This window comes from Macrotis lagotis, chromosome 4 (assembly GCF_037893015.1).
Source record: "Macrotis lagotis isolate mMagLag1 chromosome 4, bilby.v1.9.chrom.fasta, whole genome shotgun sequence".
NCBI lineage: Eukaryota > Metazoa > Chordata > Mammalia > Peramelemorphia > Peramelidae > Macrotis > Macrotis lagotis.
Window position 1 is genome coordinate 142,672,489 of NC_133661.1, and position 15,102 is coordinate 142,687,590.

The window sequence follows — 15,102 nt, forward strand, 5'->3', positions numbered from 1 at the left end:
CCCCCCAAGTCTGAAGTGTGCTATATTCTGACGTTTTTCTCATTCTGAGTCATAACTCAACCCATGCCTCTGATTATTTTCACAGAGGTTAAAAACAGATTACTATTAAGCTTCCTATCTCTTGTTTGCTTTCTCTCTTAATCTTTATCCTTCCTTTTTCATAAGTGATACTTTAGAACTAGACTTCTTAACTTTCCCAATTCAGGATTTCTTAGATACAAACTTTGCATGTAGACAAATAAAACAGGACATCACATAAAATTTATGATATATTTCCATTTCACACAGTGGTCAATAACTTTTAAAAATTTTACTTTGGTGAATTAGAAAGAAATACAGGCTCTTTTATTATGGGATATTAATTTTTTTTATTAACTTAATGCTTAAAATTTTATTCCTTGTTTTGGGGTTGTTTTTTTTTTTTTTTTGGTTGCTGATCCATGTAGCTTATGGTTCTCTCTTGCTCATAGAGGAAAAGGCCAGGACATTAGAGATGGAAGAAGAGAGTAGGGCAATGGCAAAAAAATGTTCAAGGAAAATTTAAGGCAAAATCCTGTTATTTCCATACTAAAATGAAATGATCAAGCAGATCTGTGCATCTCACTGCAAAAATATGAAACAATTTTCAAAATAATTAACATTGGTAAAAATTAGAACACATAGCTTAAAAAATGATATCCACAAATGTTTCACGGAAGAATAAGTCATTCTTTGTCCATAAAGGCCACAGTACACACAGAAATGTGTCCATTTGCCTTAAAAACACATCTACTGGGAAAAAAGCCCACAATTGCATAAGTTACTTAAAATAAATGTCACCAAATATATTTTAAAAGCAATTCCACAAAACAATAAATGATTCTCTTAAAAATTCACTGAATGGGTTTTGATTTGCTTGACAAAAATTGTTCAGTATAATTAGGGTTTTTCTTGGCTTATTCGTTGGAATGCCTAAGATACTTTTGCTGTCATCCTCTGGAAGATTTTATCAGAGTTTATTAATACAAATAAGCAGGCTTTACTGAGATTTAAAAATTTAAATAAACCCTATTGATAGAAGATCTGCAGCTATGAATAATGTGGTAAACTGATCTCAGTAGTAGAGTTCGGATTTGGCTTTTGGATTTGAATAAGTAATCCATTAATAGTAGTTTCAGAATTATCTTTAGTAAGTAGAAATAGACACTATCTCCAGAGATCATAAAACACATGGCCAAAAGTACAACATATTTAGTCTCAGTAAATGGCCAATTTGATTATTTTACTTGACATTCACGTTTGTGACTCAGCCAATTATTCACTGTGGCTAGAACACAAATGTATTCTATTGTTTTAACTATCCTATACAGATTTACAGTGATGCCATCCAATAGCACCAGGAGGGGAGAAACACCTTTTATATTAGCTTTCTTCCCTTCCTGCTTTGGTTTTGGAGATTCATTTAACCCCTGTTCCCACATGCTGCTAAGAGTCTTGAGCCTGGAATCTTTAAATTCGCAGTGCTTCCATTTTGAGTCTGTTAAGAGGATCTGGCTAATATGGCCAAGGTACACAAGTTATATATCCATTATGGCTCAGGGGACCCCGTGTTTAAAAGAATTAATATCACCATTTCAAAAATTGTCCTTTGAGACTTCCACAACAATAAAAAATTTCCATCTTGTGTTAAAAAAGGGACAATGCTGAAGAAAAAAGATCATGGTGAGATTAAAACTATCAAACATTAAAAAAAAGTCATCCTCAACAGCACTAAATGAAAAGTCTCCCCAAACTGAAAAATACTTTGTACTAAAGGTTGGGCCAAACTGGACTTGCAGGATGTGCTCTTCCTTGGGTGCAGGCACTGAATCACCCTATCCAGCCAGAAGACATGTCCGACAGCAAAGCTGTGTGAAGAGCTTCCGCTCACAGAGATTATTCGATTTCACCATTTCACAAAACATTTCGGCAGCTGTTTCATGTTCCCATGTTCATGGAAAAAAAATAAAGAGAAAATTTATCATGAGGAATTTGCATTAACATGCCAAAAGGAATGTGTGGAAAAGCAAACCCTATCATGAAGAATAGCATTTTTCATTATTTTTAGGTACTATCCAAAAATCACTAAATTTGAAGATAATTTAACAGGGATCTTTCTACCCTTTAAAGAAGAGTTAAAATTCTAGATTCCCAATTAAAAAATTTCTTTGCCTTTTGCTAACTGTAAACTTAATAAATTGATAGGTGCTTCCCTTCCCCCAGTCTCAGGCCACCCTTTATCACTTAGAGCTAGCTTATTAAGTAGATTGAATACTGAGTTTGAAACTGGTTCTGCCAACTTACTATCTTGTATGATCTCAAGTAAGTAACTGCCTCTTTGGGCTTCAATTTGCTTATGTATAACATGGGCTGAGGTGCCTGTCTTTTTACTCTGAATCTCATGATCATGTTTTCCTTCATCAATGGCAATAAAAGGATTACTTTGATTCTAATTATGCCTATGGTCATCTTATTTCTGGAATGATAGAAACAGTGCAAGACATTAAAAAAACATTCCATGAAAACACTAATAATATATTGGACCTCTGCTGTCAAGCCAGTGATTCTGATTGGTATGTGAGATGATACTGCAGAAAGCAAGGTTGTCTTCAAATGGTTTGACAAAGTATAGAGTGGAATCAGTCCTCAGAAGACCTAAATTCTAGTCTCATTTTGCTACCTATGTGACCTTGAGTAAGTCCTCTTACTTTTTTTTATACTAGGGCATCTTCACCTGCAAAATAAAGGTTGAGTAATCTCAAGGTTCTCTCATGTGTTTTCAAATTCTAAGGAATCACCTGGAAAATTCCTAACAAAGTCAATTCAATATTAAGAAAATTGACAGGAGAGGGGAATTTTTCTTCTTTTTTCTTTTTTTTTCTTAAATAATGTAATATAGATACAGTCCTTCTCAAGATTTAATAATATGCAACCTTAAGGATACAACTCTCATGTTGAATATGCCTCCCTCTGTTGTTCTGTAACTTTGGACAGTCAGTAGGAAACGATGCCGTTCAGTTCCATTATATTAGGGTTACTGACCATTGCTGCAGGTATCATTTGCTATACACGTGTTTCCAACCAGCATGAAACCCGTTTTACACTTGACACAATTCTTGCTGGACCCTTCACAATGTAAGCAATTTTCTTCACACCTGTTGGAGTAAACAAACTCATTAACTCACTTGGGAAATGTATTCAAATACTTCCAAGTCCCTCAACTGCTGCTGAGTGCTCCAGGTCTCTCATGGTGAAGCTGACCAGATGGTGCAGTGGATAGAGCACTGGCCTTGGAATCAGGAGGACAGTAGTTCAAATCCAGCCTCTGACACTGTCTAGTTATATGACCTTGGGCAAATCACCTTCATATCTGACCACTGAACCCCGATGGCTCTGGAGGAGAAACTGAGGCTGGTGACTTAGCACAGCACCCCCCCACTCAAATACAATTCATGTGCTTGCCATGGCATCATCTCTCTGATGTCATGGTCCTCTTTGAAAATGAAGGGCAAATATTATAAACAACAGATACAGAGGTTCCAAGCTAAAAGAGCTAATTCAAGGAAACAGGAAAATGGTAAGCTATTGATTATACTCAAAGTAGAGCTCTCCTGCTTAAGGGTAAATATGTTTAGGGTATGGCAAGGCCCCCCTCTCTGTGTTTTCTCCTGTCTTGGTCTGTCCCATACATAAAGATACTTGACAAAGACTTGTAATAGAGTTCTACAAGCACTTGGTTATGCCTCACTGACAAATATTCCTGTTAGAATCTCTGTTCTGATAAGAGAACAGTCACCCATAAGAGCTTTAATGGTTTTGTTATATGTGTATTTTAAACTAAATAGCTGCAATTGTATGGCTTGAACCAATAGAATTGATTTTCTTAGTCTAGTCCTAAGGGAACAGGCCTTCATAGTTTTCCAAGTCACTGCATCACTTTTCTTATTAATGTTAGCCAAAGACTCAATTGGCTATGGTGGTAGAATTTCATATAGGATGTTGAGAAGGCTGAATGATATAAGTTGTCTGTGCCAGATTTATTTATTGACAGAAGGGAATGTTTTAAAAGTCTTAAGGGTCCAACAAATCAGCATGTTTCCTGAATAGTAACTTAAGTAAGGAATGGTTAATTTATATTGTTACTAGTGGATTCATATCTTGGCTTTAATTTTCCACATCAGCTCAGAATAAGTATTCTCTGAGAACCTACTATATGTAGAATAATATTGGTATCTTGTGTTCCTGGAAAAATCCACTTCAATAGTAAGTTGATACATTTTAAAGGAATACCAATGACAAATGCTGGGTTGGATTAGGAAAAGTTCTGGGAAGTAGAGAAGAGAGAACTACAGAAGAGGTAAATCTACTTCCCTGGGCATTGTTTGTCCTTTGGGATCTATCTCAAATGGTTGCCTCTTAATCTATGTGTATGGCCAAGGGGAACCCTTAAAGTTGGCAGCATTTTTAAACTAATGAGATTAGCTATAATTAAACTTCTTGGTGTCCAATGCTTCTTACAATATCTGGCAGATAGTAGGGGCTTGAAAAAGGCAAGACAGAATAATAGTCTTGGGTTTGAATCCTGTCTTCAACTCTTGGATATTATGTATGACCACGGATAAGTCAGTTAACTTCCTGATACCCCGGTTTCCTCATCTATGAAATAGGATCATCCTTTTTATTTAAAATTGTACACGGATTTTATAGTTTTCCATTTACCAAAATCCCTAGTTTTCAAAAATGCAATTTTCCCCAGTAAGATAATACAAATTATTCATGATATAGGAACAAAGGATCCTTGGGCAAGTATTTATTGGACCACTATGCTAAATGGCCAATTAATAGTCTATAAAAATATATTGTCATTATACTTAGATATCTCACCAATATAGTCTCCTAAATTAAGTTCCATTAAAGTTTTCTTAAATGCTTTTATGATCATCCATATACAGAGGGGCAAAAACCCCCACAGAATCTTAAAGTATCTGATGTTCATTTTTTTTAAAACTTCCCTTATGTTTTTCCTTTCTATTTAGGGTTTTCTTTCTTTCCCCTTAGTCTTAATTCCTTTTACACAAGATGACTAATATATAAATATGTCAAACACAAATGTACATGTACATACTTTTACCAGATTGTTTGCAGCCAAGGGGAGAGGAGAAGGAAGGGAGGGTGGCAGAAAAATGTGTAACTTATAAATTTGCAATTGGATGAATGTTGAAAAATTTTTAAAAAATTAAAATTAAAATAAAAAAATAAAATAAAATGCTTTTATTTTGGGATCTTTCTTATATTATTTGTCTCACAGAGTTATTGTAAGGGAAGTGCTTTCTAAACCTTAAAACTTTATGCAGATTTTATATAATATGTACATATAAAATATATGTAAGGTTATGTATATTATATTCCAAGAAACATCATACTAACTCCAACATTTTATTAGTAGTACAATTTCTAAAGTAACATGACAGGCCAGTATATGAGTATGTTATCTTTATCTGCAGTTACTACATTGAATCATGGCTGAGATTAGGATGGCACAGATGGTGGACTTGTGATTTGATTGCTGTAAGGGTTCTGCTTTAAGGATTTTCTTTCCTGATGCAAGCGTGTACCTTATTTACAAAGTAGTAAGTTGCCTAAGATGCTAAGAGCTCAAGTTATTTAGCCAGGGTCACAAAACCAATATGTTTCAGAGACAGAACTTAAGCCCAGGTTTTTTGATCTCCCAGGACATTTCTTTATTCATTATATCACACTGCCTCTCACAGCTGATTCAGTAACAGCTACCTTCCATCCCAAGTGTTTTTGTGACTAATAGGATCATACATTTAAAGAGTGAAAAGAACTCTTTTTATTCAACTCTCCCATTTTATGGAGGAGGAAAATGAAGCTCATAGAAATGAAATGATTTGCCTATGGACACATATGTAGTCAGTAACAGAGGCAGAACTTGAAGGTGCTAGGACTCTAAACTAGTGGCTCTTCTCACTGTCTTTTGTAGAGTGTTCACACCAAGTCGCTGAACTTATAGAAAGAGCAAGAATGACTTTCATCCTTTGGGACTGAGGATGCATTATTAATAGAAGAGATTATTATCATTCAATTCCAAGCTTTCCCTGGGTTAGGGATATTTAGTTTAATTATACAAGAGCCATCTGGTTGGTTAAAAGTAGAGTTTGCTTCAGAGAAGAGTTCAGGGGCCAGATCAAGACTTAGCAAGGAAAGCTGAAGCTGAGTAAATTAGCCCTGCAAGCTAACTCAAGATGCAGGGGCACACACATCAGTATATTTGTAAAATGATCACCACCAAAATTGGGTCTTTCATAAGATCATAGAAATGTATATGACTCATTTTTCCTCTCATTAGTTAAATCACATTTAAAAAAGCATAAGGGGAAAAGAATTGAAGTAGTTATCAAAAGACAACTTTCTACACCAAGCCCCCCAGCAGTGGTGGAGGGGGGAATCTTCTGTGGACATCCTCAGTAATAATGATGGATCAGGGTTTGTCAAGAGTTAGATTTCCTTGAAGGCTAACATAAGCATCAATGAAATCTATCTAGAATGGGAAACCAGTTGTACTTTAGAAAAAAATACAAGTCTCCTGGGAAAGGAAGGAAAAACTTCTGTCTTATTCTACAGATACTTATTAGAAAAACAAATCAGTCTCAATGTGGGGGGTGATGGGGAAAAAGGAAAGAATTTGGAGTTCTAAATTTAAAAATGAATATCAAAATCTGTTTTTATATGTTAACTGAGGAAAAAAAAAAGAAAAAGAAAAAATATGCTAAAAAAGAAAAGAAAAATCAGTCTAAAATATTTCTTGATTATCATAGCACTAAGTTTATAAAAGTCAAAGGAATGCCTTTATAATTGAACTGAGGTAAAGGACCACTGAAGATATTAAACCAATATTGTGTTCAACAGAGGGTGCCCATAATAACTATTAAATCACAGTAAGATATATTGCTTAGAATAGCTAAAATTTGTTGCATTTTCTAGAATTTAAGAAGAGGTAGTATTTTTATAAATCTAGCTGTCAATTTCCAGAAGCATTGTTCAATCAATTCAACATTCATTAAGCAGCTTTGTTGTGCCAGGCACTGTGTCAGGTCATGGAGATCTAAATGCAAAAGTAAGATAGTTTGATTGACCAATTAGGGTCAGTCAGTACACTGAGAGACATGGTCTGGGTCAGAGGTGTCAAATACACAAACCAGGCTTTTACAACACTCCAGACTGCAGCCTGGATCAGGTTAAAATGTAACTGGGAAATATTTAACAAAGCAAATAAAAAATACAATAAAACATAAATCATATTAATATGTAGTTAAGATGTGGTCCATAGGGATCCTTATGTTTTGATTTAATGGCTCCCTCATTTCTATCAGAATTTTATATCACAGGTCTAGGAAGCTCTGTTTGCAGAATGATGAGCCATTTCCCCCCATAACTTTACATAATAGCTACAAAGGAAGCAGGAAAGTGAACCAATCGTACCCTTAAGGATGGACTATGGGGAATTGGGGAAGAAAGGATATAATTATACAACTTAGTTGCTTCTTTGGAATATGGCTACATCCTGGGACTCAACACTTTTCCTCATGACAATACTCCTGATCTTATTTCAAAATGAGTGCTCATGTCCTTGGATTATGACTGCAGGTTTATGCCAGATTACTCATGGAACCTATGTGCAGATTCAGAATTGAAGGATACAGCAACATTCTCTCACTGGCACTGGAAAAACATATATGAGTAGGGACAAATATGCCTTATGGAAAGGGCAAAGCAGAAAAATGGATGGAATGATGGACTTGGAGTAAGGAAGTTTAAATTGTGCCTCCAGTACCTATTAGTTGAAAAACCCTTGGGCAAGTCACTTAACCTAACCTAACCTCTTTTGTTCTTAGTTTTCTCATCTGTAAAATGGGGTCAGTAATTGTACCTACTGGACCAGAGTCTTTTTTCTTTTTTAAGATTTAACGTGAAAGCTCATGTAAAGAGCTTTGCAAACACAAAGTGCTATACAAATACTACCTGTGATCATTTTTGTGATTATTTTCACTGATAGTAACAATATAAATCATATAATTTTGAAGAAGCCATTCTTGTATTTATCTGTGATATAGTATAAAGAATTCTGAACACATGGATTCAGATCTTGGCTTTGTCCTTAAATGAATGATCTTTGCCTTGAAAGGTTAGTAATGGAGATGAAATAAGATAGTGGACACAAAAAGCTTATTTATTATATAAACCTCTCTCCTATGGGGACACAGTCATCAACTATACAGATTTTGGTGATTCATATAAGTTGCTTCATTGTCACATAACGAACCACAATCTTATTTGGTCTCAAGAACTTCCAAGAAAGGATTATGTACCTTGCACACACTTTCTGCAGGAAACCTGGCACCTTGGCATAATAAAAGCCTTCGTTGCAGCCTGGGACACATTTCTTCTCTTGGATTTTAAAATTGTTGACACAATAGATACATTCTTCTTTGCCTGGCCCTGGAAAATACAGGAAAAGAAGCCAATTTTAAAACCACAAATGATAATTACTGTGTGGTATCAATGCCACATTGTTCAAAGTGGGGCAGAGAGGTAACAATGGCTCTCAGCCCAATTCAGTGACCCTTAGGTAAGAAGAGCAAGATAGGTAGGCAGCTAACTGAGTCTCTAGGCTGCATAGTTCACAAGTCTAGCAGATGAAGACTATGTCCCCATGCCTGGGGGACACAGAAGCAAAGTCAAAATAAAATGATCCTGATAATAGTGTACCAATTTGTCATATGTCAAGGTCTATAAATTTCCTTTCCGATATCATTTGTGAGATAGGTAGTGAAAATATTATTATCACCATTTTACACATGTGAAATTGAGGTTCATGAGGATTAATTTGTCTCAGATCACACAAGTAGGAGGTATGAGAGTTTGAGATTGGAACCCACATCTCCTGTTTCTAGGTTCAGAGTTCTCTCTATGAAACCATGCAGCTTTTGAATATCTTATTCTGTCTTTATTGATAGTTTATCATTTAGCCTTCATTTCACAGTTTCTGACCATGCTTTGTTAGACTTTGCTATTAGATAACATGGGCTAACTAGGAAGAGACTGTAAATGTGTGGATAGAGTCTTGTGCCTTGTCTTTGTTCTTTATTACAAACATGTATAATCAATGGTAGAAAAGCTATTAGAAAGTTCTGGAGTAGTAAAATGAAGCCATGAACCTTGAGTTGAAGATAAGGAAGTAAGTATGAAGAAAATTGGGCTGATTCAGAAGGGGATTTATCACCTTGTGTTAGGCAATTGGTTCTAGAAGAATCAACTCATCCTCCTGGGAGTTAGCAATATCTGATGCTTTAAAGAATGGTAGTAAGGTGACACCTAACTTATTTCTTTTAAACAGTGGGAAAAAATGACTCCAGATGTTCCTAGATAACCAGTAACTGCTGAATTTTTTTTTAAAAAAGAAATCTAGTTCATTCCTTTGAAGTTGAATTTCAAAGTAGATGATATCTGACTCATACCTATTCAATGGTCACTGAAAGATTCATTAAAGACATTCCATTAAAGATATTCTTCCAGACAACATTAAGGAGAAGGGCTATTAGCTACCAATTTTATCATTATTGTGCTAGAGCATATATTTCAGAATCACAACAATTTTAAGAGCTGGAAGGGATTTTAGAGGGCATCTAGTCCTATTGCCTTATTTGAACAGATAAGGAAACTGAGAACTGGGATGTTAAGTGATTTAAAAATACTGTTTAAAGAAAATATCTAGTAAAAATGGCATGATTAAAGTAGAAAGATTGTGAAAGACAGTTATAAAATAAGATTTGAAAAGTATGTGACAGTCATACTGAGGAAGGCTTTAAATGTCAGATTGATTACTTTGTATTTTAGCATAGAGGTTATAGGGAGCCACTAAAGATTTCTGGATGGTAACAAAAGAATGTTGTAAAACAGAGAGCACTATACAAACAAGTTACTGTAATATTATAATAATCTGTATTAAATTTATCTAAGCATGACCTCATTCCTACTAAGCCTCAGATCACTTCTTTCCTGCTAAATAATCCAAGCAGTCACCGCAAGAGAGGAAAATATTCTTGCCTGTGGTTAGGAGTAATTTTCTCTGATTTCCCCAGATCTTTCTCCTTTATGGTAGCTTTAATGGAGTCAAAGTGAAACAAAGACAATGAAGAGGAAAAAACAAAGAGGATTATGACTTCAAACAGGGTGAGGCAAATGAAGTGCCCATAAGGAAGGCAGGAGAAGAAAGTGTGGTGGATACAAATAAAATGGAACACAACACCCCATCTTGTCTCCTCAATGATGGTAACTTGAAACTCTGACTGGCAGAATAAAGATTTCTTCTCTCTATAGCTTGACCTTTTGGTACCAGATTTCCCTCACTGTTTCTGGTCTTTCAGAACCATTTTTCCTTTTCCTTGTATATTAAAGTACATTACACAAAGGCAAGTTAAACACAAGTAACATTTACTATAGAAGAGATTTGGGAGATACTAGTTATTTACAGGTGAAGCATTTCAAATAAAATTCACCTTCTCTCTTATCTTGGCAAAGAAACGAGTATTGCTTCTGTAGGGGACAGGGCAGATTTTGACAGAAGTATAGCTATAACTAAGGAAGAGGGTGGTCATATATAAAGGACACTTTTTATACTCCTTTAAGGAAGAAAGGGTGTAGGATGTCTGGTGATTTGATGGTAGAGTGCTGGTCAAGCAGAAGAACCTGGTGATAATGGGAATATGGATGGGAACACCATCACTGAGGGATCAGTGACTGCAGAAATTCCTAAGGGTTCCTTCCACTGATGAGACCTAGCATTGAACTAGAAAGGGTCTTTCCCTTCTCAGCTTGGTGTCAGTGTGTGGAGAGGTAAAGGAAGGGACTCAGTGCTTCTCTCCTTGTTGGAGCTCAGTATCTTCATACTGATGCTTCTACTTTATAGATCCCAAGAGTCTTTTCTCCCCCCCCCCTCCAATTTTTCCCTCAAGGGCTTCTCATACTTTCCTGAGACCCAGAACTCAGGAATTATTTATGAAGACTCTGATGAAAATATGGGAGGTCATGTGATGAAGTCAGTGAGCAGGACAGTTCAGGGAAGGGAGAAGGCACTTGACTATCCCAGGGACATCTGAAATGCATCCCCCTAAGGTTAGGGGTTCTTTCTTTCTATACAATCTGCCCCCATGAGATGAGTAGTCTAGGGGAGAGGCACTAAAGTGGGGACAGAGTTGGTCCTTCATCTCTAGGACTTTTTTCCCTACTTAAGGTTTCTCCTAATAAATTGTTTAAACTTCCTAGGGGAACAGTGTATGCAGGAAAATTAACTTGGGGCCAAAGAGGTTCTGGAAGAAAAAAAGAACCACACTTATCTGACAGCTGCTTGTCTTGACTCATGAGACTAAGGACTACTGCCTTTGTATTTGGAATCTCTTACCCTGGAAAGAAGATGGATTTCAACAAGGCTGAAGGAACTGGACTAGGAGTTAGGAAAACTGGGTTATATTTTTCTTTTGGGGATATATTCATTTACAATATTTCTCATTAATAATTTCAAAAAAATGCACCTGCATTTTAAAGGTAACATCCATAAAATTCTATTGTACTTTTAAAGTCACCTAAGATCATACATTTACATTTTAACATATATACATATATATGTATATATATATATATATATACATATATATGACTGAACTTCTCTCCTAAATTCAGAATCCTCCTTTCTCCCCCAAAAGGAATGTGGGGCATCCACAAAGAACAAAGTAGACAGCATTTAATTTTCAGAAAGATAACTTAAGATTAGACCCCCAAATTTGCAAGTATAATAGGGAATACTAATATTGTAGGATAATTTTTATTTGTTATTCATTCAGAAGTGGAAGTACTCTTTGAAAGCAAACTATCTCCAATGTGCCCTTGACGAAAGGAAAAGTAATTCCTACAAAATATTAGGATTCAAAAACTATTAGCAAGAAAAAACAAAGGACTAAGAATCTTGCTTCCAGTAGAGTGTCTTTCTGCAATGGGCAGATAATTACTGCCTAAGCTCAAAGTGATGCTTCATCCCTCTCCTAAAAGAGAGGTTGAAGGGTAGGAAACCTTTATTCTGCCAAGGACCATCTGAATATTTATAACAACATTCATGGGCTATATTTAGTCAAGCTTTTAATTAATTCACCCCTAAAATTTTCCTAAATTTATTGAATTTTGAATCTAGTCTGCAATTTCTTGGCAGCTTCAGAGGTTCCCAGTCCCTGGACTACAGTAATGTCATCATGGCAGAAGTTCTCCAATGGTGTACCTCAGGGTTCTATACTTATCTCTGTGCTAAATTAAAATTTCTCTCAATGATTTTAACAAAGGCATGCAGATGACATAAATCTGAGGTTAGCTAACATATTGGATGACAAAATCAGGATCTAAGAGGCTCCTGAAGGGGTAAAAAATTGGAATGAAACTAATAAGAGGAAATCCAATACAGATAAATACAAAAAATTATGCTTGAACACAAAAAAAATCAATTTCACAAATAGAAGATGGGTAATACATGATGAGATAATAGTTTTTCTGCCAAAGAAAAGAGCATAGCAAACTCAATGAGTCAGAAATACACTTGAGATGCCAAAAAAAGCTAATGCGATCTCGGGCTGAATTAAGAGGGGGTATAGCTTCTAGGAATAAGGAAGGTCTCATCAGAATTCATATTGAGTATTGTGCCCAGTTCTGGGGCTAGAGTTTAAGAATGATATTGATAAATCAGGAAGGGTCCAAGCTAGAACTGGGTTGATGAAGGACCTTGAATCCATTTTTCAATGGAGACAGAAACAAGTAATATTGGCACTGAAGTATCACACAGATAATTAGAAAATTAGGGGAAATGGAATTAGAAAAAAAGTCAGGGAATTCGAGAAACATTATACTATTGATTCAGAAAGATATGATATAGTAGGAAGAGCAGTTTAGCTGATTATTTTATAGGTAATGATTCAATTCAATTTAACAAAATGTTAATGATAATCTTTTCCTTCAAAATGTGAGCAGAACAATGAAGGAAAGTGTTATTCATAGTTCAAATTTGTCTAACAAGGATGACCTGGTTTCTGTGGCAAAAATGACAACTTTGTTTCAGAATTTAAGGTAGAGAAAGAAAAAATTGAGCACTGCCAGACATGTACTTAATGATCAGAAGAATCAATTTCAAATGTTCCAGAGAAAAGATGGGTAAGATACCATGGTCTAAAATTCTATTGAAAGAGTTGATCAAGGAAGCCTTGGAAACAATCAAGAATGAAATTCTGAAGACACAGAGATGAACAATTTTGATGAGGAGGAAAAAGAGGAAGTGATCTAAAGAGACCAATGTAGATATTTAGGGAATTCATTATCTACTTGGATTAAAAAAATATGTAGAGAATGAGAGGAAGCTCAGATAAGAGAGAGTGAACGTAAATAGATGGTATCCTATAAAATAGTTCCAGGGGTTAGATAAAGCAAAGGAAAACTAAAGTCAACTAAAAAACCTTTTTAAAAGCTAAATTTCTGGAAAAGAATAGAATCCAAAAAAAAGTATAATATCACTGCTTGGAATTGATGGGATAATAATAAATGATAATAATACATAATGATAACTGAGAGAAAACCAAATCATATGATTCTTATTTTTCTTCTGTTTTTTCAGCTAAGGTAAATGATCTTAGAAAAGGAAAGGATAGGAAAAATACTAGCAATAAGAAGTTGAAACCTAAAATAGGTAGGGAATACAGTAATAGCCAGGCCTTGACAAACTATGCTCAAGGACATGGAAAGAGTCAGCAAATGTTATGGCCAACCTATGGTGATTTTTTATATATGAGTGATTTATTAGATTTATATTTAAAAATGATATATGAGTGATTTTCAATAGATCATGAAGAACAGAAGAGGTGCCAAAGGCCTTATGGAATACAAATATAATTTTGATTAAAAAAAAATGATGAGAGAGAAGTCCACAAATCATAGCTGTGACTCTATGTTTCATCATTGAATTAACTTACTGATGAAGTTCTTACTACCCTACAGTGTCAAATAACTGATTTAGTCATCTTCATTTTGGTTAGCAATACAAAGCTATTCTGATCACAATCAGTTTAGCAAATTTTATCTAATCCACATATGGAAAATTAGCAAACTTTCCTAATCATAATGCCCTTGTGATTTATAAAGTAGGGAGGATATGTAATCTGGGAGACCCACTAATTGATTGCCCTATGATCCTCCTCCCACTTGGTCCCTATGACTCTGCCCAGCAACAATAATTAGATAAAAGAGTGAGACTCTATATTCATGACAGGGACACACATCTCCCCTGCCCATGGAGCTGAAAGGCCACATTCTTGAATACCTAGAGTAATAAACTGCCTTACTTGTCATCCTTTGGATGCTTGTGTTCCTTCTCAGTACATTACTCATCATTTTCTCACAATAACCCAGTGAAATGAATTTTGATTCCTGACAAAATTTTAGAATATTTTATAAAGGAAATGGTTAGTGAAAAATCTAGAAAAGGAAGACATGATCACCAAATGGTTTCATTGTGAAAAAAATCATGTTAGACCAACCTAATTTCCTTTCTTGACAGGATTACTAAACTGACAGATCAGTAAAATGCTGTGAACAGAATTTGTTTATAATTTTAAAAAGCATTCATTTTATTCTAGCAAACAAAATGGGGAAATGAAGACTAGATTGTATAGTTAGTTGGATTACAAACTGGTTGAATGACTGGATTCAAATAGCAGTCATTAATGGTTTGATATAAAATGGGAGTAAAACTAGATATATGCTTAGTCTGGTACTATTTCATATTTAAGAACAAAACAAAATAATAACTTGGAAGAAGAAAAAATGGTATATTTATCACATTTTTAGATGATATGGAACTTAAAAGTTCTCAACAAACTAGAATATTGTAATTAATAAAATAAAATAAAAAATGTAAAACTTTATACTCACATTTTAAAAATCCACATAAACACAAATAAAGAGAAATGCTGCTAG

The 15,102-nt window shown here is 35.0% G+C and overlaps 1 protein-coding gene across 4 annotated transcripts in view; it reads right to left on the reverse strand.

The window, feature by feature from the left end:
* Positions 1-343: 343 nt before the first annotated feature.
* Positions 344-15,102, reverse strand: part of PCSK6 (proprotein convertase subtilisin/kexin type 6) — a 280,328-nt gene continuing 265,569 nt past the window's right edge. For all 4 annotated transcript variants that reach the window (XM_074234241.1, XM_074234240.1, XM_074234239.1 and 1 more), the window contains 3 exons: positions 8,409-8,538; positions 3,061-3,173; positions 344-1,951 (listed from right to left, as the gene is read on the reverse strand). In XM_074234241.1, coding sequence (XP_074090342.1) covers positions 1,854-1,951; positions 3,061-3,173; positions 8,409-8,538 — 341 coding nt within the window. In that variant the 3' untranslated portion in view covers positions 344-1,853. The remainder of the gene's footprint in view (positions 1,952-3,060; positions 3,174-8,408; positions 8,539-15,102) is intronic.